The sequence below is a fragment of the Candoia aspera genome, chromosome 3 (genome assembly GCF_035149785.1).
Source record: "Candoia aspera isolate rCanAsp1 chromosome 3, rCanAsp1.hap2, whole genome shotgun sequence".
NCBI classification, from domain to species: Eukaryota; Metazoa; Chordata; class Lepidosauria; order Squamata; family Boidae; genus Candoia; species Candoia aspera.
In genome coordinates this window covers 147,460,577-147,487,742 of record NC_086155.1, presented here as the reverse complement: position 1 = coordinate 147,487,742, position 27,166 = coordinate 147,460,577, and the positions used below count along the sequence as shown (strand labels likewise).

General features: G+C 35.3%; 1 protein-coding gene across 1 annotated transcript in view; it reads left to right on the top strand.

The window, feature by feature from the left end:
- ATP9B (ATPase phospholipid transporting 9B (putative)) overlaps positions 1 to 27,166 on the top strand; it is a 172,587-nt gene that overhangs the window by 28,190 nt on the left and 117,231 nt on the right. Inside the window, exons 5-7 of the mRNA XM_063299021.1 lie at positions 2,889 to 2,997; positions 7,971 to 8,029; positions 15,398 to 15,449. Of these exons, the coding sequence (XP_063155091.1) occupies positions 2,889 to 2,997; positions 7,971 to 8,029; positions 15,398 to 15,449 (220 nt within the window). The remainder of the gene's footprint in view (positions 1 to 2,888; positions 2,998 to 7,970; positions 8,030 to 15,397; positions 15,450 to 27,166) is intronic.

Below are 27,166 nucleotides of genomic sequence, written 5' to 3'. Positions count from 1 at the left end.
TCAGAGGGTCAGGAGATTAAGCCCTCACTGTTAATGATTAAGAGATCAGAAGTATCCATCATCAGCATTACATGTTCCTTCCCTTTCTCTTTTGAATTCCCGTTGCCCTAACTGTGGCCTCCAAATATTTTGACCATATTGGCTGGGATTAAAAGGGTAGGCCAAAATATTTGAAGGACACTGGTTTGCCTGGGCTGTTGCCTTGACTGTATTTAGATGAATGTAATCACCAGCATTCCTCTTAAAGCCAACACTGTAATTAACATTCCATTCACTGTAACCATGGCAATAACCTTTATATAGATTGGGGTATATGAAAGAGCTGGGGGAACGGAGCACATGATTCTGAGAGGGAACGAAGGATGGGATAGATTTTGCCTCTTAATCTTTTAAGCATAATTAATGTGAACTGAGACCGTTTTTTAAAGTGTCTTTTAAATAAAGTGTACTTTGTATTAAAAAAAAAGAATTTTCATTCATTAATTAAATTAAGTATTTTTTGTGAAATACTTAGTCAACTTTGGTTGATCTCAAAAAGGTAAGCTGAGGGATGGACAGTTTCAACCCGTCCAGAATCATATGGGCATTTACACTCAGATACTGGGTTTTTATTTACCATTTAAAAGGGCCAAGGCTAATATGTTAGGCCTGGCTTGAATTTTTTTTTCTTAAACTGCAGAAGGTTAGTACACTCAAGTAATTTTCAGGTTTCCATGTATTCTAAATAATGAATATTCTTAAAGTTCCATATTAAGAAGCCACTTTTGGTTTGAAGTTCGATATCCTCCAGCCTTTGATAAACAATCCATTCGGCCCATCAGAAAGAAGGTAATCTTTGGTTAATCTAGTGGAATTTATTTTATTTTCCATTGATAGTGAAGATGAGTTATCTGCTAGAGCCAATAGTGCCAGGCCCAGTCAGGAAAAGGTCAGCTTCAGCCAGTATGTCATTACTAACCTCCAAGCCCTATATTCAGTCTAGGCAACCCTGCCTGTATTTGGATACGGGATCACCAGAAAATATCAGGGCTGTGCGATAAATTAGGAAATCAGAAAAACATTCCGGAAAAAGTCCATGGCAAGCCATTATCATATTGTTGCCAGAAAAACCGTACATGGACATTAAATGTATACTTTTACTTTTACTTTTGGAATATACTCCATTTGGAGTATACTCACCTCTATAATTTTTATACCTTGTGAAAGCATTACACTTTTCTAAAAACTAAAACATTACTTTTTTTTTTTGTAACTTAATTTCAAAAATCATACTTGCTTGCATGTTCTTGTTAATGATCTTTTGTCCTGCATTAGCATAACATTTAAGCAAGCAAGTTATCTCTCTGCCTACAGTTAATGGTGCTAGTTGAAAGTGAGTTTTCAGTATCAAGTGGGAAGTTTTCTGTCATTTGATAGAAATAACAAAGACTAGGGAAGCTGGCAAGAAACATTTACATTCCATAAAATTGCCTCTTATTGGTATATTTATAAGATATTTCGGCGAAAATTGTTAGATTCAGGAGACTAGTAAAAAGTCCATGTTGATTGAAATAATAAAAAAAAAACTTGGGATAAGAATCAAAATAATCTGTTTTGTGAGTCCCTGAAATATGACCTTAATATTTTTCCTTTTCTAAGAAGAAAACCTGGGTACGCATGTTATTTATTTAATATATTTCTATACCAGTTGCTTATTCCTGGTTAAGGCAGTGGTTCACAATATAGAGCCAAATCAAAACAACCATGTCTAAAAAGCACAAATACATTCTAAACTATCAGTTTTATTATTGCCTCCACAAATAACAGTAAACATATGCAGTAAAAAAGCATAGGTCCAATCCTAAAATGTTGAAGCAATAATCTTAAATAACATATTCTTAGGGAGTAAGGGAGGCTTGGGAATAAAAATAAGGTGTTGACTTCTTAAAACAAGCCTGAGAAGGAGCAATCTGAACGTCTACAAAAAGAAAGTTCAGATTGTTCCCCCCCTGGGTTGTTTTAAGAAGCCAGTTTCTTTCTAGGGAAAGAAAGAACAGTTTAAAATGTCACAATTAAAATTAAGTAAGGTCACTAGGATCCAGATAACATCTTCAAAAACTGCATTAGCTGTTAGATGGCTACTTTTAATCTAGCACTTACTGCTGTTTCAGGCATTTGTTTGGAAATGCCATTGATTTCACAGAATAAGAGAGTATGTCTGTTGATCAAACATTAAGTTATCTTAAAGTTAGAAGCAAAAAAAATCTTTTAAAGAGTCATTTCTGCATTTCTGTTTTTCTTTACAGGAAAATACACTAGCCAGTTTTTACCATGTGTTTCACTATATTCATTGTGGAGATCAGGAGATGGTTCAGACATTATATAAAAACCATTGTTTGGCATTTATTTTAGTCTTAGGCACGTATCTTGTCTTCTTTTCTCGTTTTAAGCAGGCAGTACTTTGCCATTTAACCTGAATCAATTATTTTATGGTGTTTGCTTTTTCTTCAGATTGATTAACCAGGACCAAATTCTGGGATCTACATAAATAATACTTGCTAGTTTATCTCAAACATGGAAATAGGGGAGATGGCAGAGCTCATTTATTCAAGGCCTTTACATGCCTTAATCAGAGAGCAGAAAATTAAGACTTGCTATTGTTGTAGATACAAATTCCTCTGGAATTATTTTGATGGGAAGAGATTCTGTCAGATAATATTACTATATCTTTGAGTATGTTATTAGATTTATTGGTTAAGCTCAGGTTTTGATACATGCTCTAAAATACTCTTAAAACACTATCTTGAAATGAATATATTCACATAGTTTTCAAATCTACTGCTAAATGCTCTGCTTATTTTAATAGAAATATTTTTCACTTAGGGAAATATTTGTTATTTTTTAAACAGGGATTTGTTTTGACTGTCACTGTTCTGCGGGAAGCGGTAGATGAAGTTCGTCGTTACCAGCGAGACAAGGAAATGAACTCTCAATTATATAGCAAGCTTACAGTACGAGGTTAGCAATCATTTCTTCCTATGAATCCTGTACAACATTCCTGTCTTGTAGTTTCTACCATTCATAGTTAAACCAGATTTGCATGATTTTTGACATGTTACCTACCAAATTTTTGCTAGCACTAAAGTTTATCACTCTCAGGCAGGAACCAAAAAGTGGTTAGTAAACTGGTATAAATTGACCATACAGTGCCAATGGACTCCCTTCAGTAGGATATGTCACATCTTGTGCAGGGTTGGTTGATGTTGTGAAGGAAAATCAACAGGCTACTTTTTGTATAACTAAAATAAATATTACATAATAGCCAAGGTCACTTTAATAAGGTATTAAGAAATTGAGTTCATCATGAAGAATTGAATCCAATAAATGAATCATTTTGTTGATGGAATAGGAATGCTTATTTATTGAATATAACACAGCTATAAATCTGTGAGGTTTGAGTCTGAATCTGACTCCGAAAACGAAAGTTATCAAGGTTTTCAAGGGGAAAACGAAACTTATCAGGAAGAAATTGGAAAAACAGAAACCAGGGATGATTCAGCAGAGCAGGAGAAATCGGAGGCGCTGATTGGACAAACTTCGGAGGGAGGTTTGAATCCTCCACTCAGCGCTCAAGAGAGAAGAGCGGAGAAGCGCGCAAATCAAAAAGCAGTCCAATTGGGTGCAAAGGAAAAATGGCATGGAAAGGATCGCTTAAAAAGGCAGGCACGCGAAGAGCAAGCTGCCAGGGACAACCGATCCTTTGAGCTCACAGCAATTGCAGAAGAATCCTTACCGAAGTCAAGAGCCTTGCCTGTAGCCAGCGTGGAATCAGAGCCAGCTCCTCCTGCCATCGTGGACCTGCTTCCTGCACATGCCACTCCAGTTGAGCCTATTCTTGCCGTCCCAGCTGATCACAGTCTTGCATCCAGTTCCAAGCCTCATCTCACTGTTCCAGCACATTTCAGTTTCGCTTCCAGCTTCAAGCCTCATTGTGGCGTTCTTGCCAAGTCCAGCCTTGTCTCCAGATCCGAGCCTTGCCTTGACGCTCCAGCCAAGTCCAGCCTTGTCTCCAGATCCCAGCCTTGCCTTGATACTCCAGCCAAGTCCAGCCTTGTCTCCAGATCCCAGCCTTGCCCTGATGCTCCAGCCAAGTCCAGCCTTGTCTCCAGACTGGAGTCTTGTCTAGACGCTCCAGTCCAGCCTTGTCTAGCCTCTGTGGTCAAGCCTAGAGTTCAGAGATTCGTGCCTCAAATCTCCTCTTTGTCACCCACTCTAGCTTCATCAAGTCTTGCAGCCTCAATAGGAGAATTAGCTGAGTTCTGCCTCACTGTTTTGCCACGATCTGAACCTACAGCCTTGCCTGGCCATCCTCTACTGCCTGGGTGGACTTGACTGAACTGCATTGCCTAATCTATGCTAAGGACTTTTACTGTTGTAAATAGTTATTGTAAATAAAGAATTTAATAGTAATTCTGCCTGCCCATCTCATAGTCTGAACAGGACAGATTGTCCCCAGCCAGAAGGAGCAGTCAGCATGGACAACGTACAATTAGTGCAGCAAGTTGCCCTGCTAACTGCCCAACTAAACCAACTTCAGAATCAGCAGCCTACTGCTGCAGCGGCCGCCACACCTCGCCATAAATGTCCAGTAGCGACCCCAGAAAAATTCAATGGAACCTTGAAGAACTTTCCAACTTTCATTGCACAGTGTCAGCTATATTTGAGCCTTCGCTCTGAGGACTTTCCATTTGATTGCCACAAAGTCGGGTTTGTCATAAGTCTCCTTTGAGGATCTGCAGAGCGATGGGCTTCGCCACTCATCGCATGACGAAGTCCCTTATTGGACAATTTTGATGGGTTCTGCCGTGAAAATCCAAACTGCCAGTAGGCAGTTGCAAGAATTAAGGCAAGGGAGAAGGACTGTGGCAGAATACATCAGTGATTTCCGTATAATTGCCAGGACCTTAACTGGAGAGTTATTTGCTACATGTAAAGCTTCATTGCAACCAGTTGGCATACAAAATGTATGAGTGACTAGCTCTTAACTGTCATCGCAGTGTGCCTTATAGAGGAAAGGGGCCTTTCACTGTTGGTTGTATAGAGACCCCTGCTCTTGTTTGTATTGCCTCAGTGATGCTTTTGTGAAAAAACCTGTTGGTGAGAATATGAAATTATCTTTTCAATGTTTAATAAAAAAATAAATAAATTAGATCACCCATTAAAACTTTAAAATGTTCATCCCTCCCAAAAACCAAAATCAAACTAGATTTATAAATTAAGTTACTTCTTCAAAATTCCTGCCATTTTCACAAAATATTTTGATTTGTGTGAAGAAATACCAAAGCAAAGCTGATCAGCTTATTCAGTTTACATACAAGTATCCTTTTGGAGATGGATTTGTCTTTCCTTCTCCTAATCTAACATTAAATAGCTATGGCAACAATTTTGGATTACCTTTGTAGCTTGGTATCAGTCAATTATTATGCTCCTATCCAGTAAACACTGTCATAATTTTCTGCAGAACTTTTAATTAGTACTGGCTTGTTGTTGTTTAGAAACCTTGAACAACATTTGATGTTTGATATACTGTTTCAAACTTCATATTTTTACTACAACTTTAAACTGGAAAATTTATTACTATAACTCTTTAAGTTTCTTGATTAAGAGTAAAAAATAGTTTTACCTTGGTCAGCTCCTCAACAGCTATGAATTCCTAATGTTTTCTGTGATTCTGTCCTATATTTGTGTCAGACACACATCTTATTGCTTCAGTTACTTGATCCAAATTTCAGACATTTATATTAAGATAGAAGTTGTGACATACTTTTGTTATATATGTGTATTAGTGTTTTATATTATCTACTTTCTGCACTTTATTATGAGGTGGAAAGGCAGGATGCAAATCCCAAAACTTCAACAATGAGAATTTTACAGATCATGTCTTTGTTTTATTTATTTGAAGTATTTATGCTGCATTAAATTAAATAGCTGCAGAGACCTGAAGGTAATGGGCAAGGCCAAGTTATAATGATTCTTTGTGTTGTGTACATGATTTTGATTTATTTGTTTGTAGAAATATTCTGCTGTATTCGTATATGTTGATTTTATATATTTCACAATCATTGCAATCTTCTTGAGCCGTTCATGTGTAATGAATTATGATAGGCACTTAATTGTGTTCTAGTTGCACATAAGGCTTTAGGCAAAGGCTTGTGCCTTGGTGGACTATAAAGCTTGAATATGCAGCCACTTCTGACAGCTTTGGACTTTTTTATTGGCAATTACACAGATGGTGAAGAGTGTTTTTAGCTTGTGAGATGTGTTTAGAAGGAAAAATAGTTTATAAAAATAATTTATGCAGTGAATAGCATTTGATAGTTTTCCAAATTATTATTTCAGAGTTATAATATATATTTTGTTTTCTGAAATAGTATCCAGGGATTACTTCTTCTGATAGATAAAGAGTTGTTTGTTGATGCCTTAAGGTTTTCTTACATATAATTGCTAAGGCACATTCTACTAACTCCCCTTCAGACAAGGAACATGAATAACAGTAATCTGAAATTGTATGTTCCTGTTGGCATGTGCTTCCTCCATCCTGCCAAATATATGTATTGTATACTTTAGAATAACATCTTGATACACAGTTTTTCTGTAAAAGATCTCACATCACAAAGGCTGCTCGTGTGGTCTGGCAGAATGTGAAACTCAGGGCAGACAGGCATTTTCTAAGAAAGAATGTAGCAGAAGGATGAGTAAACTACTATCCTGTTTTGAGTTATAGTTCCAGAAATGGATGTGAGATCTTCCCAGTATTTATTTGGGATGTAGAACTATAGGTAGATTGGCAGCATTATATTTGTTTGTCTTCTTGGAGCAATGCTTAAGGTATACAAGATGAGCAAGAGGATGCTAGGAATTGTATAGCAGCTGTGGTATGCTTAGATAGCAATTATTCTTTAATGTTAAATTTAGGGTCTCAAGCACTGAATTTTAGGGACTTCAAAACAGCATTTGCTAGAAATCTAATGTAATGAGTAGCTTCAGATTTCAGTGTATGAAAGAGAAGTTAGGAAGGAAATATGTTACAGCTGTTACATTCTGGCAAGGTTATAACAGAATAAATTCTTGTGGCATTATACTGGAAATATAATATAGCAGTTCTAATAGCATTTTCTGAAAAATATTAGAATGTTTAAGTGCATTTACTCTAGCTATAACTTATAATTCTGAGATAACTTAAAATATTCCTTACATTTATTTTTGAAATCTGCAACTCACATTTCCAGGACCTTTGAAACAGAGTTCACTGGCTTTTGATGCATTTACATGTAGCTTAATTTTCATAAAATAACATTTATAAAACAGTTTATGGCTTAATAACAATTACACTGTCCATAAAAAACTGGTTTCCTACTTATTGAAATCAGGTATATTCTACAGGATTTCCTTATTTGGTGATTGAAATATCCTTTTTCAGACCATATTCCTATATACAGTATCTAGTAATAAATCTCCTTACAGTCAATTGTTGTGTCATCTGAAAAGACATGCATTACACTGAGCTGCCTGAGATCCAAATACTTCTTTTATTTCTTAATTCACCAGACATTCTTTTCTTCCCTAATACAATTATCATGTAATTTATTCCAACAGCATGAGATCATAGCATTTTGATATAGTTTAAATGTAACAAGGAAAAATATTCTGCTTCAGTATCTTTGATACTGGATATTGATAATATCTAAAGTGTATTTAGAAATAGTGGCTTATTTGGTGTTTTTGAATGTCCCATTCTTTGATTTTGGTTTCTTCATTAAGTTGTGGTAATTAAGTTTAATTTTTAAAACTAGTGATTAAACTTTTAAGGTCTTTTTTCTCTGTTAGTGTAATTAAAAATCACAAAAGGGAGGATAGAAATAATTTAACAGTAGAAGTTCTGTGATTTCTGGATCATTGCTTATGTTGATTAATTTCTTCTTTCTTTAAAGGTAAAGTGCAAGTTAAAAGCTCAGACATTCAAGTTGGAGACCTCATCATAGTGGAAAAGGTTATTGTCTTTCAAGTTTTTTTTTAGTTTATCCACATTTTAAATGTATTTTTCTCTTCTTTTGTACTGGGCATTACCTACCCATTATTATTTCAAATTGCCCTGTCATAAAGATTAAAATGCAAAATTAACAGTGTTTTGCTGGGAATCATGTATTTTGCAGACTTACTATGTAGTTCTATGGATTTGTTCTTCATGGCATTGTGGTGTGGTTCTATTTCTTTCCTCCTCACCATGAAGAGAAGGATACCAAATACAATATCTGCATTTAATGACTAGAATAGCTTTTAAAACAGAGTTCAAAGAAATGTGGTACAGCTTAGTTCATTCATGGGAATGGTGGAATAGGTTAAACTGAAGAGAACTACTGAGTTGAAAATTTTTCCTGGAATGCATATAACATCTATCTACAGTTCTCTTTTATTTTGTTCTGTAAATGGGACATCTTAAAAACATCCCAACTAGGTATAACTAAGTATTAAATTAAACTTCCAGTGAGGCAGTAGGAATAGAAGACAGTAAAACTGCATAACCAAGAAAAGTTAGACAAATAGCCCCATCTATAAATGTCAAGTCAATTTTCATTAAAGTAATATTCCTATGCATTTTCCACACCTGCTTCAGAGGCCTCCCCAAATCTCTGGATCAAATGTAAAAATGAATTCAGGAGTTCATACCATCAACAGATCAATGCTGATCAACAGAATGACAATTTCAAATACAGCAATTAGTAGAACATGAAGAATTGAAGGTGACTTATTTTGGTTTTGTACAACTATATGTAAAGAATTCTTTTACTTTTTATGTTATACATAAATTATACATTTATTTATTTATTTATTTGCTTATTTGCTTATTTATTTATTTATTTTAAAAATTTTCTGCCACACATCTCGTACACAACAACTCTGGGCAGCTTACAAAGAATAAAAACAATATAAATACAATATAAATACAATATAAATATTGAATATAAAATATAAAATTCAAAATGGGCAATGAGAACTTATCCTGGCACCCTCACGGGGCCAACCAACCCCATGAAGAGCTGTCGCCCCTCCCATCTCAGGCCAGGTGGCATAGCCAAGTTTTTATCGCCTTTTGAAAGGCCGAGAGAGTGCGGGCCTGTCTCACCCCTGAGGGTAGCTTGTTCCAGAGGGTGGGTGCCACATCAGAGAAGGCCCTCCTCCTGGACCCTGCCAATTGGCAGTCCCTCATGGACAGGGTTGGTAACATGCCCTTTCTGCCTGACCGGGTGGGACGGGTCAATGTAGCAAGGGTGAGGCGGTTCGTCAGGTAACCTGGACCCGTGCCATGTTATTATATGAGTCAGGTGGCACACAAGTTTAATAAATTATTATTTAATATAATAATTTCTAATATATAATTATATAATTATATTAATCTATAGAATATTTAACATGGCTTATTTTAACTGTTATAATAATTAATAGCTTTTATTAAGGACTCGTAATACAGTTTTTCACACCATTAATAAATCCATAACTTTTATACTGGCTCAAATGACTTCATATACAATATATTTATTTAACATAGCACATTCTAACTATTGAGGTACTTAAAGTAAATGAATTTAGACAGATAGCAATTTAAGCACAATTATTGGCAGACCCTTGAATGAATTTTGCATTTTAGGTTGAAGATTACTGTTCCGTTATTTACTTGAAAGATCTTTGATCCTTTTGAATGCTGAACCTTTTAGAGCTAGAATTGTATGGTATGGTATCATAGATAGAATGCTAATCCAAATTTTTAAATACTTTTTGGCCTTTCCATCTTGATGAATTTTGGTATTTTGGAGGGGTAGAGAAACATGCAAAGCAATACTCTGAATAATACAATATTTGCATGGAAAATAATGTTTATCTAGAGCAGGGGTTCCTAAACATTTTGCCATCACACCTCCCTTTAGTGTAATCTTAATGTACAGACCTCCCCTAAAAATCCAAACACCAAAATGAACACAAATGAACAATGAAAACAATACAATGAAACTTTGGGAAAGGTGGATTTATTGTAACAGTGTACAACTAAAAGTTTCTTCATACCTCCCTTGGAGTCTGTCTGCAGCTCCCCAAGAGTGGTATACCTCCCAGTTTGGGAAACCATGATCTAAAGGATTGGAAATGGAGACAGTGCCAAAAATGAAAGCTTAAAAAAATTATTCCATTATTAGTTTTAATTTTATTCATATAATTTCATTTATGTTAATTTTAATTGCATTTATATAATATATTAGTCAGCTAAAGGCTCAGTTAAGAGTGAAATGTTTAGTTAACCTTAAAAAAGCAACTAAGCCTCTAGTCAATAGCAGTTAGTATTGGGCTCTTGTCATTTGATTCCTAAGCCTATCTTGCACATAGGCACAATTGATTTTTGCAATTGGCAAAGGAAACTTCCAGCTTGCCTGGGTAAGTAAAATTATCTTTTGGTTGCAGGACAGGATCCACTGCTTTCCACAAATAATCATTGCAGTGCAAGCTCTGTCCCTTTCATATTTTGGTGTGACATCACAATGCATGTACTGAAGGGGTATAGTTTGTGTCATGTTGACTCAGTGTTGCTTTGTCATTTGCTCCCCACACAAGGCTCAAATGGTTCTGGTTTCCACATGAAGTATCAGCAGAGCATACAGAGTTTCTGATTCTAGAAAAACTGTTCTTAACAACAGAATGTCTTCAGAGAAATGAAGAAGCTGTTAAAGAAAATACATGTTTCAGTCTGAATCACCTTTCAATATGTCAGTATTAATTTTATAGTAGCTATAGGTAAACTGTAACCAGTTTTGTCCAGAAGTTTGTTTCTAAAATGTGAAGGGTTTTCTTTCTGTCCATGTTCCTTTCATTCCCACCTGTAAGATTTCTAAATTTGTTTACAGGTAGTCCTCATTTAACAAACCCAACTGGGACTGGCAACTCCGCCACTAAGTGAAGTGGTCACTAAGCAGGAAATCATGTGACTGCAACTGTGCTTTCCAGCTGGAAAGAGACAAGACTAGTCAGTTTCACACCTTCTGCTTTTGTTTGCCTCCTAATCGCTCTGCCCTTTGGAATGCTTGAGTGCTTGCTGACTATCTTGTACACATTGAAAGCAAAGCGATAGTGCCACAGCCTGGGGCTGCAGGTACGCTACGCGAACAGCTTACAGTACTCTCTTGAAATCTCTTTCTCTCCAATCTCTCTGCTCTGTGAGGTGGGGGGGTGAGAACACAAGCAAGCAATTTCTGTAGGCAGTCTCTCCTTTGCCTGACCCTTCCCCCTCCCCCTTGCAGAATGGAAAGATTGGAGAGAGATTTCAACACAGCAAGCTGTTTGCTCTTCTACACATCAAAAGCAATGCAGGGGGGTGGGGGAAGGGTCAAACAAAGGAGAGATTGCCTACAGAAATCACTTTCTCCCCCCCCCCCCAGAATGGAGAGATTGGAGAAGGGATTTCAAGAGAGTGCTGTAAACTGTTTACGTAGTGTGCCTGCGGCTCCCAGCCCCGGGCTGCTGATGTGATCTCATTGCTTTCAATGTGTAGAAGACCAAACAGCTTACTCTCTTGCAATCACTTCCTCTCCAATCTGTTCTGCAAGGGAGAAAAAAAGAAAAAAAAACACAGGTCAGGGACACGACTACGTGTACTGACTGTAATGCGATCACGTGACTGTGGGATGCTGCGAAGGTCATAAATGGTTGGAAATTGGCCATAAAGTTATTTTTTCAGCATCGTCATAACTTCAAACAGTCACTGAATAAGTGGTCGGCAAGTGAGGACTACCTGTATGGTGTGATGTCCCATCCAAGGGGATGATCCATACTTGCTTAGTTTCAGTAGTGCTGTAGAATCGTATGCTTCCAGGACTCCAAGCTAGGAATTATTTTTTACTTTAACAAATATAAGCATAAAGGAGACTAAAACTATTTATTTTTTGGTACAAAGACAAATATTTGAAATATATAACCAACATGAGAACTTGTTTTGTTTGGTATCTGGCCACCCTAATGAGGAAAATAAGATTAATTATGTTTGATGTGTAGGAAGTGCATTTTTGTCAAAGCTTCAGCTTGTTAACAGGCAACAGTTTTAAAGGATGAAGCTAGTAACCTGAGATGTGACTAAAAGGTTTATGTCAACATTAAAAGAGAAGTTGTAAAGATGTATAGTTAATCTATATAGAGACAGTGCATCTGATTTTATGTTTGTCATTTAAGGAATGATTTATTGACTTCTGAAGTTGCCTTTTGCCTTTCCTCTCAGTTTTGCAGATAGTGGGTTCCCAAGTATTGAATATACAATATAGCTGCTGTTCTTCCCTGAGATTTATATTTTTGCTGTATTCTTTTTCCACCTTGATATATAAAAGGCTTCTTGTTAAATGTGGGAAGGGTCTGTACAGTTTTAGAATATGTAATGAAATTTCATCACTTTCTTATTTTTAGCATAAAATTACAAGATTCTGAACTAATTTACTTTTCTTGTACATCAGTAATTCTTGAGACAAGTCCATGCAAGATTTAAAGCTTTCAAGTAGTCTGGTAAATGTTCATGATTGGACATTTAAATAAGCTGAATGTAACAATTGAATAGATGTTTATATTCTTTATAGGCATAATTTCAGTTACAAATTCACACAAGATAGTCATGGTAGTAAAGAAAAAGTAATTTTAAAGAATCATGTTGCTTATTTGATAAGAAAAGTGACATTGATGGAAGGAGGTTAACCATTTTCTTACATACTATTTCCCTGATCTATAACACCTAGTGCTACTGTTAGTTTTACAGAGGGTAAAAACTATTAAGTACGGATGCTAGATAGTTGGGCTTTATATGCTTTGAAAATTACTTGGAAGAGTTTTTTTGGGACGTGGGAGTATAGCAACTCTTTAAAATAACCTGGTCCTTTTTCAGGTTAGCCTAGAAATCTGGGAAAAAAGAGTGATCACTTTAAAAATATGCTATAGTTGTACTCCAACTCATTTTGAACCACTTCTTTCAAATTCTTTTAGAACTACTCACAGTCCTACTATATAGTATCCTAGTTTTTTCTTCTGTTGGACTAATAGTTGTTTCAAAAAGCAATATAAATACATGATTAATAGGGTACATAGGGTTAAAATTTCCCCTAATATAATTTTCTCTATTGGATTGGCAGCTTTACATGACTGAAGCAGAGAGTCCAAAATCATGTATGATATTCCTTCTTCACATCATCTCTTTATCCTGCTACCTATGGAGTCACCAGGATAAGGAGCTAAACCCAATTTAGCTAAACAAAATTTAAATCACTATTTTAATTGCTTCAGTTTTATCGCCTAAACCCAAACTATTCTAAAAATAACCTGATGGATTAGTATTTACCATGACCTCCAAGTCATTAGAATACCTCTTGGGGAGACTACATCTCATTGTGGTACCAGATCACTACTCCATGAATTTCCCATCTCCATCCACACCATTTGTTTGTAATGAAAGTGAGAAAACATCAAAACCCAAGAGCAAAATAGGACAAGACTGCAGCCCTTGGTGGATGTAAGTGAGGTAGTCCTCACTTAACGACCACAATTGGGACCAGAATTTCAGTCACTAGGCGACGTGATCATTAAGCGAATCTGACTTGATTTTATGACCATTTTGTGATGTTTGTTAAGCGAATCACTGTGGTTGTTAAGCAAATCACATAGTTATTAAGTGAACCACATGGTTGTTAAGCGAAGCACACAGTTTCCCATTAATTTTGCTTGCCAGAAGCCAGCTGGGAAGGTCAAAAATGGTGGTCATGTGACTGCAGAATGCTGTGACAGTTGTAAATGTGAACTGGTTGCCAAGGGCCTGAATTAGGATCATGTGACCACAGGGACACTGCAACAGTCGTAAGTGCAAGGACCAGTCATAAGTCTGGTTTTAGCTCTGTCTTAAGTCCTAAACATTGCTAAATGAATGGTCAATAAGTGAGGACTACCTGTATCCCATTGCACATGAACCCTGACACACATCTATCTCCACATATATATATACCATTTCTTTTTTCAGATGTATTCATGCATACATTTAATTTACTCTCTTCCTTCTCTTATACACACTGTTCACATATATTTCATATGTTGTCTCTTCTCTCCATTCATAGTTGTTACAGACATCTATACCAGTCAATTCAGTCTTTCACACAATATGCATGCCCATTTCTTCACATTCAGGTGTGCAAAACATTCCATTCCAAAACATTCTGGCCCCATAATGGAACATTTTAACTGTAAAACAAGCTCTTGTATTTAGAAGGGTATTAAAATGATCTGACCTTGAAGGAGTTGTACCACTTCTAGGACACTTGAAATCTCTTTGTAGGTTGAAACACTCTCTGAGGGAATTCTTTTATCCCTTTCCCCAGTTTTTCTCACATGTACCTACTGTATGTATATAAATTGGGGGAGATGGGTGGTGATACAAATTTAATAAATAATAATAATAATAATGTACCTATGTACAGTACTTGTATTGACAAGGAAGAGAGCTTTCTCTAAAATCCTTTGATTGTAAACTTCCCTTTTATAAAGGTATGACTGGCATTCTAGTTCTTTTGATACTGGTATAAAACTTTTTTGTTTGCCCAGGGATTTTCCTGTCATATTTGCTGTTTCTCCTTTGTTTCATTAGGATTATGTGTAATTTTTTATTCTATATTTGTATGTCTGTTTATGGTCATAATGTATTTTGTCTGATATCTATAAAGACATAGGACAGTATAAAAGTATTTTTAATATAAAATGAAGGACTATCTATTGTATACATTCATATACAGTGAGTATATGAAATAGTTAAGTCACTGATTGAATGAACAAGAGATTCTATTGATACTATTTATTAGTCTTGGTGTATGCTTATCCTACTTTCACTCAAATATATCCATGTGCATGGGTTGTTGTGCATATATGTTGTTCTACAGAATATCCCTGGCACCAAAATTCAGTATTTAAGTATTGGCTCTCATCCATTAAGGCTAGCAGAGTTTACGTCCGAAGATAAAATAACTTCCATTATTTGCTTTTGTTTTTTAGTATATTATTAGTCACCATAATGGCTTCAGAAGAAAAGGTGCTTGTTTCCTTCGAGTCTCAAAATATTGTCGTAATTCAGAAGTGTTAAAAACTTCTTTTTCAGATACTTCATTTAAAAAACTGTTTTATTACTAATTAGTAATTTCTTTAAAAAATTGGACTTTTGAGTGGTAGCTATATCTCAGCAAATTGAATTTTAATTAAGCATTAATCTAAAAAAAATCTTAATTACTTATGTGCTTGTGAGAGATATTTGGTTGGCATTATATAATACAAAGAAACACTCTTTGGATTTTTTATCCCCCAACAGAATCAACGAATTCCATCTGATATGGTGTTTCTAAGAACTTCAGAAAAAACAGGTATGTTGATATTTTCTAGTTTTACTTGGATGCTGAAGTGTGGAGTTATTAAGCATATACATTAGTAATAATAAATGAAAATTGTATTGTTTCTTCTTTAGCATCTAATATGTTGATCATGTGACATTTATTTACTCTAAACAGAAGTAGATTCATAGGAAGAACTGATTATTTGAAATGCTTTGTGCAACACTTGGATGAGAATCTGAATGCTAGAAGCAAGAAGCCATCTCCCCAACTTAGCATGCAGAAAATAAATCTGCATCTTGAAATATTGTTTTACATATGTACAATATGTCTTGCGTGCTACAAGCACAGTTTGGCATGTTGTAGTAGGAAGAGCTTACCATATGTACTATGCACTCCTAGATTACATTTTAAGTATAACTAGACAACCCGTGACCCATTGGGTCATTGTTTCAGAGATATTTCCTTACCAGATTCCTCAATGCCTTCAACAACGGCAGAGCTGGAAAAGTTCATAAAAATTCAGGGAGATGTTCAGAGATGTATCTGCCTTGAAAGTACCCCAGTTGAACTGTATAGCACAGTGAAACATCAGGAGTTGACCACAGGAAATGTTTTATGACTTTTTGTATTGTCAAAAAATGTTTTATGATTATTTTTTGTCAGGAAATATTTTATGAAATTTGCCAAATTTCTATTCCATGGAAGTCATGACACCCAGATTTTGGACGCATTCTATGAGTTAGCCCATTTGATACCTTGGTTCAAAAACTGTTGGCATATAATGCATCGTTTCACCCAGTTAAAGGTTATAAATAGCAAACAGACACTAGAGTTTTAGTAGTATATAGATAGATAATGGTGAACATTAAAGAAACCCTGCTCTTTCTTTTTTCTTTAGTGCTTATCTGCTCTCAGCCCTCTCTGTAATGTGTATGATCTCTTTAGCTGATCCTTGTTGATGCTGGGTGGCCTCGCTGGCTTATGAACAACTGGCTGTGGGATTGATAAGGACAATACCTGGTCCCATTTCTTGGCAGCAGAAGTAATTCCCTTGCTATGAAAACAGAATCACTTCACTTTGTCAACCGAGGCAAATTGAAAGATGTTCCATCCTTTGCTCTGGTGGGCTACTCCTGTGCCCTCCAAGTGTGTCTGGATTCCCATAAGCTTCAGTAATGACTATGGCAGATGGAGAATTCTAGAAGTTCAAGCCCATACATCTGCAGGTTACGCAAGACAATCCAGATTTTTCAAGGCCTTGATTATCAGTTTGTGGTGCTGAGCAAGTCATGTGGGCTGTTTGTATATTCTGTTTCAAATTCCAAATTCCTTCTGCAGTCCAAATGATACTTCAGAATAAAACAAGCCACATCACACTTAGTATCACCTATTTTGGGGTAAGGTTACATAGAAGTGAGCTGCTGATAAAGGAACATTAGAATGCATATGGTATATTGATTCTAAAGTAAGTTTTTGTATAGACAATATACTACGTTAAGGAATATAGAATATAAATGAGATATTTAGTATTGTACAATAACAGGTGTGTAGTATCTTTCTTCATAATAATTTTGAAAGCCTGATTTGCTGTAAGTAACAAATATAAGCCAATAATGTGATATTACTTTTTAAAAATCCATCTGTTATATAAAACTAATTGTATTTTAAGAATTAATCACAACTCTTTAATTATTTTTATGCATATTGTAATTTTGATATGAATGTTTTGCTGATACTAAGAGCTTCAAGAAAACTCTCCCAATTATTATTTTATATGTAATTTAAAAAGAGAGCCAGTTTGGTCTAGTGGTTAAGGTGCTGGGCTAGAAACCAGGAGACTGAGAGTTCTAGTCCTGCCTGAGGCATGAAAGCTGGCTGGGTGACCTTGGGCTAGTCGCGCTCTCTCAGCCCGATCCACCTCACAGGGTTGTTGTGGGGAAAATAGGAGGAGGAAGGAGTATTAGGTATGTTCGCCATCTTGAGTTAATTATAAAAATAATAAAGGCGGGATAGAAAATAAAACGAACAAATTTAAGCATTTTAAAGAAAATTCACTTGATTTTTGTTTTACACTTATATAGCTGATGTGCAAAGTATTAAAAGCAGGATTGAAGAAAATGTTTCCCAGTTACAATTATAGTTAATTATGAACACAACTACCTAGATTATGGCTTCCCAAATTAAGCATTAATTCTGAATGTACAGAATCTACCTAGTTTATTTTAGAAATAAAATTTTTCCAAACCTATTTAGGTTAAATGTTATAAAAATGAAGACATGTTCTACTGAATTAACAATTCTGTTTAATTGTTTTACTGTTATGTCTTATAATTAATTGCAGATTATTGTTTGGCACCTTTTTGCAGAAAACACTGACACTTTGAACTTCTGAAATTACACAGAAATGTGGTATCACTTTGCTCTTCAGCCATTCAGCTCAAGTGTCACCTTCTATCTCTTTCCAAGCAGACCGCTACAGAATAATAAGGCTGTAATAGTTGTGGCACATGTTCTGACCATTCCTATTATGTTTAGAAACCATATATTCTAAAACCTACCTGTCTTGAGAAGGGAAAAAAAAACTTTGAGAAATGTATTGCTATAGAGAATGACAAATGACTAGAGTGAAGTTTTGCTCATACAACCAAATAAACTTTTATCTTCAGGGCATGAGAGACTGCCAACAATCTGTCCAAACTATTTTAATCTGTTCCCATATCTCAGTTCCTATTCCAGTTTTAACATTTGATTTAACTTAGGCTAACTGTGTTTTGACATCTATCTCAAGCCACTGAATACTAGTGCTTTTATGTGTTTCAGCTATTGTTTTCTACATGAATCCTAATAGAGTAAGATTTATACAGTGGTAAATATATCAATAATAGCGTATTTAACATGCTTATGCTTAAAGAACTGGTGTAGCTAAGGGACTAAGATGTGGTGGATTGCTGGTTCTCAGGAAGGGTGGGCACATTCCAAGAAGGTGGAAGAGATAAGAGGAGGCACAGTCTGGGAAGCAACGATAGGGAAAACCAAGAGGTTCAGAATAACAGTACCGTAGAGCTCTCGCAGGTTATTTCCCCTTAGGTTAGGTAGAGTAGCTTTAGTCTGGCAAGATTCTGTCTATACAGTATGAGCCAATAAAGAACTGAAGTTTGAATGGACTGATACTTCATCATTCTTGGGCTGGGCCTGACATAAGCTACCTCGGCTATAAATCCACTATGTTGATGGTTGAACCATCAAACAGCACAATACACCCTAATCAAGTATTGATCTAAATAAAGGAACTATTAACTCAGGCAATCAACCAAGCAGCAAACAACAGCCCAATCAAAGAACTCCCAAGGAGAGAACAAGACCCCTACCAACACAAGCAGGGCAAGCCATGGTATATAAACTGAGAGTAAGGCCCACTCCCTCTTTGCACTGAAGATGTTGCCTAGTCTGGCAATGAAATGTCTGCAAGAAAACAACAAGGCTCAGAGAGCACCAAGGATTCAACCCTGAGCTACAAATATTCGCTTTGATTGATAGGGGACCTCCTTCCAGTTTATATTCCAGAGGGAGGAGGGAACTAAGGAGAGAGGGATTTGGAAGGTATGTGTAGAAGGATAGGTCTGAGGGAGGCTCAGAGTCCTAGTCCAGGAAAACCTCCATCTGAGAGAGATACCAGATGATTAATATATTTGGTGCCAAGGAAGACAAATATTTACAGAATATAGATATCTTACAATGTTAAGTGAATCAGTTTATAACCCTTTGAAAGTTATTTATTAAAAGTTAATTTGTTTCTTTTTTAACTGTTTAACTGGCTCTTCCACAGGCAATTCTGTCATGTTTCTAAAGAAATAAAGGAAAAAAAACAAAAGAATTTCTAAATCAGAAAAGGATTTCATTGTGGCAGCATGACCAAGAAAGATATCCCAGAGTTGACGGGATTTCACTTTAATTTTGAAGAACAAAAAGATAATATGAAAAGGGCACCCATAGTAAACAGTGTGTAATAGCCATTATGTGTATACACTTGTCTGTGTAGAACAAATAAATATAAACATTCATTCATTCATTCATTTCACATTATAGACCACTAACTCAATGTACTTTACAAATACCAAAAATACAATACTATATTAGAAAAAAAATATCAAATAATAATTAAATAAATAATTGTACGGTAGCGCACATACCATTGGCCAGAACAGCTGACTCTTTAGTGGCTTCCTAAAGGCTAAGGCATTTGGGGAGTTCCATACCTCAGGAGGCAAGATGCTTTAGGATGTGAGGACAGCTGCTGAGAAAATGCACTTTGAATGGTGATCTGCACCAAACTTGCTCTGCAAGAATTCATGGAGCAGGCCAAGTCTTTCAGGTACCCAGGAGTCAAGTCATGTTGGCTTTTAAATGTATTAAACTTATAACCAGCACTTCAGATTGGTCCTGGAAGCAAATTGGCAACCAGTACAATGACCACATCAGTAGTGTTACATGACTATATTTATTGCCACTGGTTAGCAGATGGATCCCTGCACTTCCAAGTTGTCTTCAGAATCAGCTCCATACAGAGTGTGTTGCAGTAGTCTAAACGTGAGATAAGGAGGCCGTGTGTCATTGTTGTTAGGTCTTCCCAATCCAGATAGTCCTAGAATTGCCACATCATTGGGACTGGACAAAGGCTCACTGGGCCATGGCCTCCACTTGCTTTTGCAGGACCTGCAAGTCCAAGAGGATCTCCAAATTGCAGATCTGTTCCTTTAGGGGAGGTGTAACCCTGTCTAGAGCTAAATCTGGAGCCAGAGTAGAGCCAAATCTATCACTACAGCTTCCTGTGTACAAGATTTAGTCTGAGTTTATTTTGACCCATCCATCTCCTGACAGTTCCAGGAACCAAGTCAGGTTTACCAAGTATAACTGAGTATCATCAGCCTACTGATGATGTCTTACCCCAAACTGACAAGTAATATGTATGATAATAAGTGTTAATAATATAAATTAATGCATAATGTAATAATTGCTGAAAGAAGTGTGTTTGGGAAGAGATAGGAGGATGCTAATTTATTTTCCTTATCCTTACTACTGTATGTAGTATTTGTAGTAAGAAGTCTAGAAGCTATTTTCACAATACTTCCACTGGAAATTATATGTTGCATCATTCTAGAACTTCATTGGTGTGGGGGTAGGGGGAAGGATAGCACTTTTCTATGCAGCAGTTATTTCTACAGTAATACATTAGTGTTCTGTTGTTATTTCTCTCCTACCCATTTTCATTGACAGCATTTTCGTTAGCTGCAAAGAGGGGTGCAAAAGAAAACATAGGTTATCTGAAATCTTGTTCCTCACAAGTTTGTTTATCCTATTTTACACTGAAAGATAAAATATAAATGTGGAAAATTTTCCCATACAAGATCATGGATCTTCCCAAAGTAGCATAGGTTCTTTTAATGAGGACAGGAATGTCAAGGAGGTAGTGGACTACTTGAATTGAAATATGGGAAAGATTCCTGCATTAGAATGCATCACTGATTAATGCATGTGTCTACTGTTCTGTGTTAAGACAAGATTTATCAATCTGCAAAAGCGTTTTTCCATGTTATCTTAAAAATTAAGTTCTGCAGAAATAAATAAAATTATTTTGAATAATGAAGATAGGCATTAAATGTTCTTGGTGGTAATGGTAAATTGAAACCTCAATATTTTCAGTGACATTAAAATAAATTTAATACAAGGCTGTTTTTATGTTTGTTTTACCTAAATGTATGTATGTACGTATGTATATGTGTGTGTGTGTGTATGCACGCACGCACATACACTGTATATATAACTTTTTTTTTTTTTTTACTGTTTTAACCTTACAGTGGGATTCATGTGGACTTTAGCACTTGTTTAAAATATTTGTAAAACTTTGTAAGCAGATCTGAATCAGGAATTTAATTCATCCGTATTGAAATGTTTGGAGAAATTAACTCATTACCAAGACTCATGGTGGTACATTTTATCAACCTTTTTGGGTTGGTAGGCATTTTTGGAATTTTCAGTGTATATCATGAGTTCTCATTAAACAGCAGCTGTGGTGGACATAGGAAATCATAAATGCTAAAGTTGCTCCCTGCCATAACAGTAATGATATAATGTTTTAAAACTATTAACTATAATTAAGCTACTTACACCACAGCTTAGTATTTATATAATGCTAACTGGTAATGGGGTTTCTTCATTTTTGAGTTAGTGTGGTGTGCAGATCATCCCAGTGGATGGGTTTGTATATCTGAGAAGCCAGAAAGAATGAAAGAACTGTTATAGTATAACTTAGCATTATATTCAGAATCAGGTGTGTGTTTGGAACGAATTACTAACAAAATACATTTTAAATATTGAGCTAGACCCATTTTGAAACAAATTATGTCTTTATTTCCAGTTATTATTTTAAAGGGGGACAGGGGCTGTTGAACTTCAAATAGCAAATTATTACTTGAAGGGTTCTGTAAGTTGAGTACTAGCAAGACTTTATTAGACCAGAATATACACATAAAATCCATCATAATTCATAAATACAACAGTAGCAAGATATTATTTATGGCAAGAGTTCAGCCAGATTGGATAATATTTGCTCATAGCTGTAGGCAAAATTTGGCAACTTTGTAGGTAACAGTGGCCCTATGGTTTGCCAGAAGAAAAGAAATGTACCATTTATCATCTCTACCTGGCAGTTCTTTTATGAGAAGTCTAATATAGCATATAAATCCCTATACAGATTATGATATAATAAGACAAATTACACATCCACTATAGCAGGGGAATTCCATGAGAAGAGGCATTCATGGTAGATAATATTTTCTTATCTACCATCAGTGACTTGCTAAAGGCAGTACATCAAATCTAGCTAGGGTAATGCTCTGTGAAATCTGTAATTTGTTAGGGATTGAATTCAGAATTCACACTATTAAATAGTTTGCTAAACAGGCCATAGTGGCCTGATTCATACATAATGCTAAACCTGAAACATTGCTTTCCAAATAGTAACAGCTGAGTTAACATATCAGACTAATCCAGAAATCAAACAAACCATTTTATGGCATATCTCAGTGCACAAATCCATTCATGATAAAATAAATTGTAGAGAAGAGTTAGTACCACTTGCCCTAAAGCATTGATTCTGTTTGAAAGATAGAAGCCTAGGATCATGGGTTTCATATGTTACACACATGTACACACACATTTCTAGAACATGATTCCATGGTATGCTTAACTGCTTATAATAACAGAAGCCAAGCATCCTGTCTATAATATCCTATAAATCTTTACAGTTCTATCCATTGCTTCTGCTGCCCACCAGATCTGGCAGGGGGGGACATACTCTGGATCACTTCCATTAAATAGTCCCGTCTTGTTGGCCCAGGAGTCATGTCCTCTTTGACAGAGCCTGCCCTGTGAATCAGCATACCTCCAGATGGCCCAAACCCTGTTAGCCTTTCATTCCCCCAGGGGTTTAGACCAGGACAATAGGCAAGCTCTGCTGGTAATGCTGCTTTTATGAGGTAAGTTTATTGTTTTGACCGTGGGCTTCTTGATTTAGATGGTTAAGTGTTGTTTTAATTTTGTACACTGTTGTGAGATGGGCAGCCAAATAAATAACCCTATCATGATATACAACCTTATGCATTTTCTTTTCATAATTTTTCATGCCTCATTCAGTTCTGTGGGCCTTATTCCACAATAAGTATGGGAACATTGAAGTCTTAATGTACTAAGAATGTATAATACTTTTAAGACCAAATATAGAAATAATTTGAATTTATGTACAGTTCACTTTAGAATGTTCTGTGACAGAGAAAGGACATGTAGCAATTTGTATGTTTCCTGTTTTAACATAACTTTCAGCTGAAAACAGTATTATTGCAACATTAATTTTACTGATATACAATAACTTAACCTTAATCCTTTTGGTTTCATAATATTTTAAAGGCGAAAAATGGTTTTAGATGTGGAAATATTTCTAAAGAGAGTATAAATTCTGTAATTAGAACTTAAGATGATGTGCAGATGGTTTTAGTATCCAGTCTTGGATTATTTTCAGTGAATGCAAAACAGTTTCTTAAAGCATTTAATAAAATAAAAATTCCTAAAACGTACAGAGTCAGTATAAGAACCCTAAAATATATGCAGTGTGATCAAGCTTGGATTAAAAGCATCTGTGTTCTTGTCAATAAGGAATTGTGATGAGTTCAGGGGTATTATATTGATTGTGTATTAATACATGGTATCCTATTGGACCATAAGCTGATTGTTTAGAATGTAAATGAACCTGTTGATGGATCCAGTGACTGATGGCTTAAATTCCAATTAATCAATTGCTTCATCAGTTTCTTAATTCAGATCAAATATCTCTTGAGTGTAGATAGTTCTTTCAGTGGTATTAGGAAAAAATTATGCTTTAGAACTAATTTTCATCAATCTCTTATTGCCAATATGTTTTTTCACATTCCCAAGTGACAACATTATAGCATAAATATTTGGCATATAGTTTTCTTCTGAATGAAATAAACAGAATCATTCTCCAGAGTATTGTACTGGCCCCTTTCTGCTTCTCATTAGTTAATGATTTAACAGTCTTGCTTCTCAAGGAGCTAAATTTCTTTTGTATAGCATAAAACTGAGTACTCTTGAGTTCTCAGTCATAGCAAAACAAATTACTAAAACTACAAAATATAACATTTTATGACAATTTCACACACCTTATTTCTCAATTCTTTTAATTAGTACAACACTTGACACAGTCTTCACTGTGCCACTTGTATTAGTTAATTTGATTGCCATTAGAAGCACCCTTTCTTGACAAGTCTTGTCAATTATACAAAATAAAATCAAGTATTCATAAGAAGACTGTAACAGAATATAGGCAGGCAGATTTAATAATTCAGTTTTGGTGAGGCTTAACTGGATTAGTTGTTGTAGCTAGTGTTCTCATTTGTGAAAAATTTATCAGATACAACACTTGAGAGGCAACAGATGGAATAGATTTTAAATATGAAGTATTAGCTGCTTGAAAGAAAACATGTTAGTATACTTTATTTTTGAAAAAAATGGTGAAATATTAGTTCTGTGTTAATAATTTGTTTTTGGATTCATTAATATAACCTTTATACAAGGAAGAACCAAGTCTGAAGCATAGTCCTATATATGTCAGAAAGGCCAAGTTGAGTATACAAGCAAATATATATATACATTCCAGTTTCATCTCTTTAGTTACTTTTTTCCTGAGTAGCATAGCAAAATTAAAAACAACTTAACAAATAGTTGCTGACAATATCTAGTCAATATTTTGTTAAACAAGTATCTCCTGTTGAGTAGTGATTGACAGCAAATCCTGCTAGAGCGTTGTGAAGAAGACTATAATTCTGTATGTCTCACAAGATGGTCTATATTACAAATATCCACCTTTATCATTAACCCCTGAACTGAATTATCTTCTTGTAATTCCAGAATATATTTTAATAAAACTAATATATTTAGTAAAAAAACAAACCAACCAGAAGAAGAGTAAGGGATCAAAATCTGTCCCCTTCAAACGATCCATCTTCTCTAAACAGGAAATTATACCTATTTTATCCAGCTAACCAATTATTATTTGCAAACAATAATAACATGCATTTTAGTCCTAAGAAAACCTGAACTACCACTTCATATTCCAGTGTGATCAGCGTATTCATAGTCAGTTATCCAGTGGCGTTTAGTTCTCCCCTCATGTGCTTTTTAATGTTTTAAAAGCTGATTAATTACTTGGGATAAAACCAAGGCAAACAAATGCAGGAAGGAGCATTTTAAAGATTTGTATGGAAATGACTGCTATGAAGGTAAGGGTCCAAGAAAAAGTGATGAAAAATATTGGCTCTGAGAATGTTGAAAAATGCTAAGGCTGCAGGTGTAGATGGTATAACTAGAGTAATGTTTCAAATTCATTTATTACTGTGGTCAAAACCCTAACATATAAAACATGGAATTGAAAAAAAAATCTAAAAACTATGAGCCACAATAAAAATCTTAATACTAAGTAGTCATCTCACTATGTATTCTACATATTTTTGAAGTTTCCCTGTTAAAAGGAAAATATAGCAAGAATGAATGCAAAAAGTACAGCAGGATTAGTTTGTTAAGTAAATGTGTCTTTCATTTGACAGAATTCTGATTGAAAGTGTCCAGGAGGTGACAGTGGGTGAAATTTGGGAAGTCAGGTGCCAGGCATAGAGTATGCAGATTACATAATTGAGCAGAGCACTAAGAAATGTATGAATATTAGAAGGTTTTTTTTCTCTGTTTGCCGATTCATGATAAAATGAATAGGCTTGAGTTGTACAATGTGTTGAGCAAATATTTTTATTATGATGTGCAGAGAGCATAATTAACCTTGTTTGTTTAAGTTTTATGCCTAAAGTTTTATTTCCGTGTTTGCAAGCCATTGTCCTTTTGGCCACATTAAGACCAAATTTTGAATTAAAAGAGGCCACACATGGTTGGATCTTCTGGTGGCTTGTATAGTTGCTTGTAAATTCTGAATTTGAGGGGAGCAGCAGTGCTGGAGAGGAAGAGATCAACTATTTTCCTGCCTCTTTGTTTCCTACCTCTTCAGTCATGGTATAGCCTTGATAGAAATAAGTACATTACAAATTAAAGCTATGTTGGAAAACAAAAGGATGCTTTGGAACTTGAATTCTTTGAAGTTATGTCTTGTCTTAAGATTGTGTGCCTGTCTTCCACAGCAAACCCAGGAAAAGACATGCTTGGTTTAAGGAGTTGCAGACTGCTGCTTCATGTGTGTTTCTGCGGGCTCTGAAGTACCTTTTTTAAAAAAAAAATCTGAAGTGCTGCACAGCTCTCTTACAAATGACAGAAAATTCAAGAGCCATCAAGAAAAGTTTAACTGAAGGCATATTGTTCCTTCTTATAGATAGCATTAGAAGGGTTTCAAATTTTCCTAATTTCTTCTAAGCCTATATTTGAACATAATGTAGCTGTGAATTTTTTTGTTTTGTTGTGTATATATTCTAGATGATGTACTTCACACACATTATTCTACATTTCTGCAGAGATAAAACTGAACACATAAATTTAACTCTGATGGATTTTAATTTTGTGTGGCATTCTTCCAACATTTAATTTTTTTGTGTCTTAAATATGGTTGGGAAAAATCTAAATATTAAGCGACATATGGTATAAAACAAACATATAAATTCAATAGACAATGACCATTTTTTAACAAAATAGAATAAATTACTGCTAATCAGTTCTATAAGGAATAAATATTGTGAAAAGTAAAACAGTTGGCAGTTACATAATTATTGCACAACTTATGCATACCATATTTATTGATTTATTCATTTGTATGTTTATTCCTTCATTCAGTGTTTAAGGCAGCTAGCTACTCACCAACATATGTGGGCTTTAAAAAAAGAAACCCAGATGACCTATAATTGGCGGCAAAGGGTATTTTCTGTTATCTCTTTATTATCGTCTGCAGCCTGTATATGATAGTCCTGCCTAACCAGTAGGAAAATCATTTACGAAAGTAGGTGGTGGGCTTGAAAAGTGAACCATCTCTTTAAGACTAGATTAAGCTCGACATTCTTAAGTCTTTCTGACATACCCTGTTAGTTTTCTCTTCACTTGCAGGCTCATTCTTTGTAAAGGGAAGAATAACTAGTAAGATGATGGTTTGTATCTATGTAAGAAAGCCTATCTGTCCAAATACTACT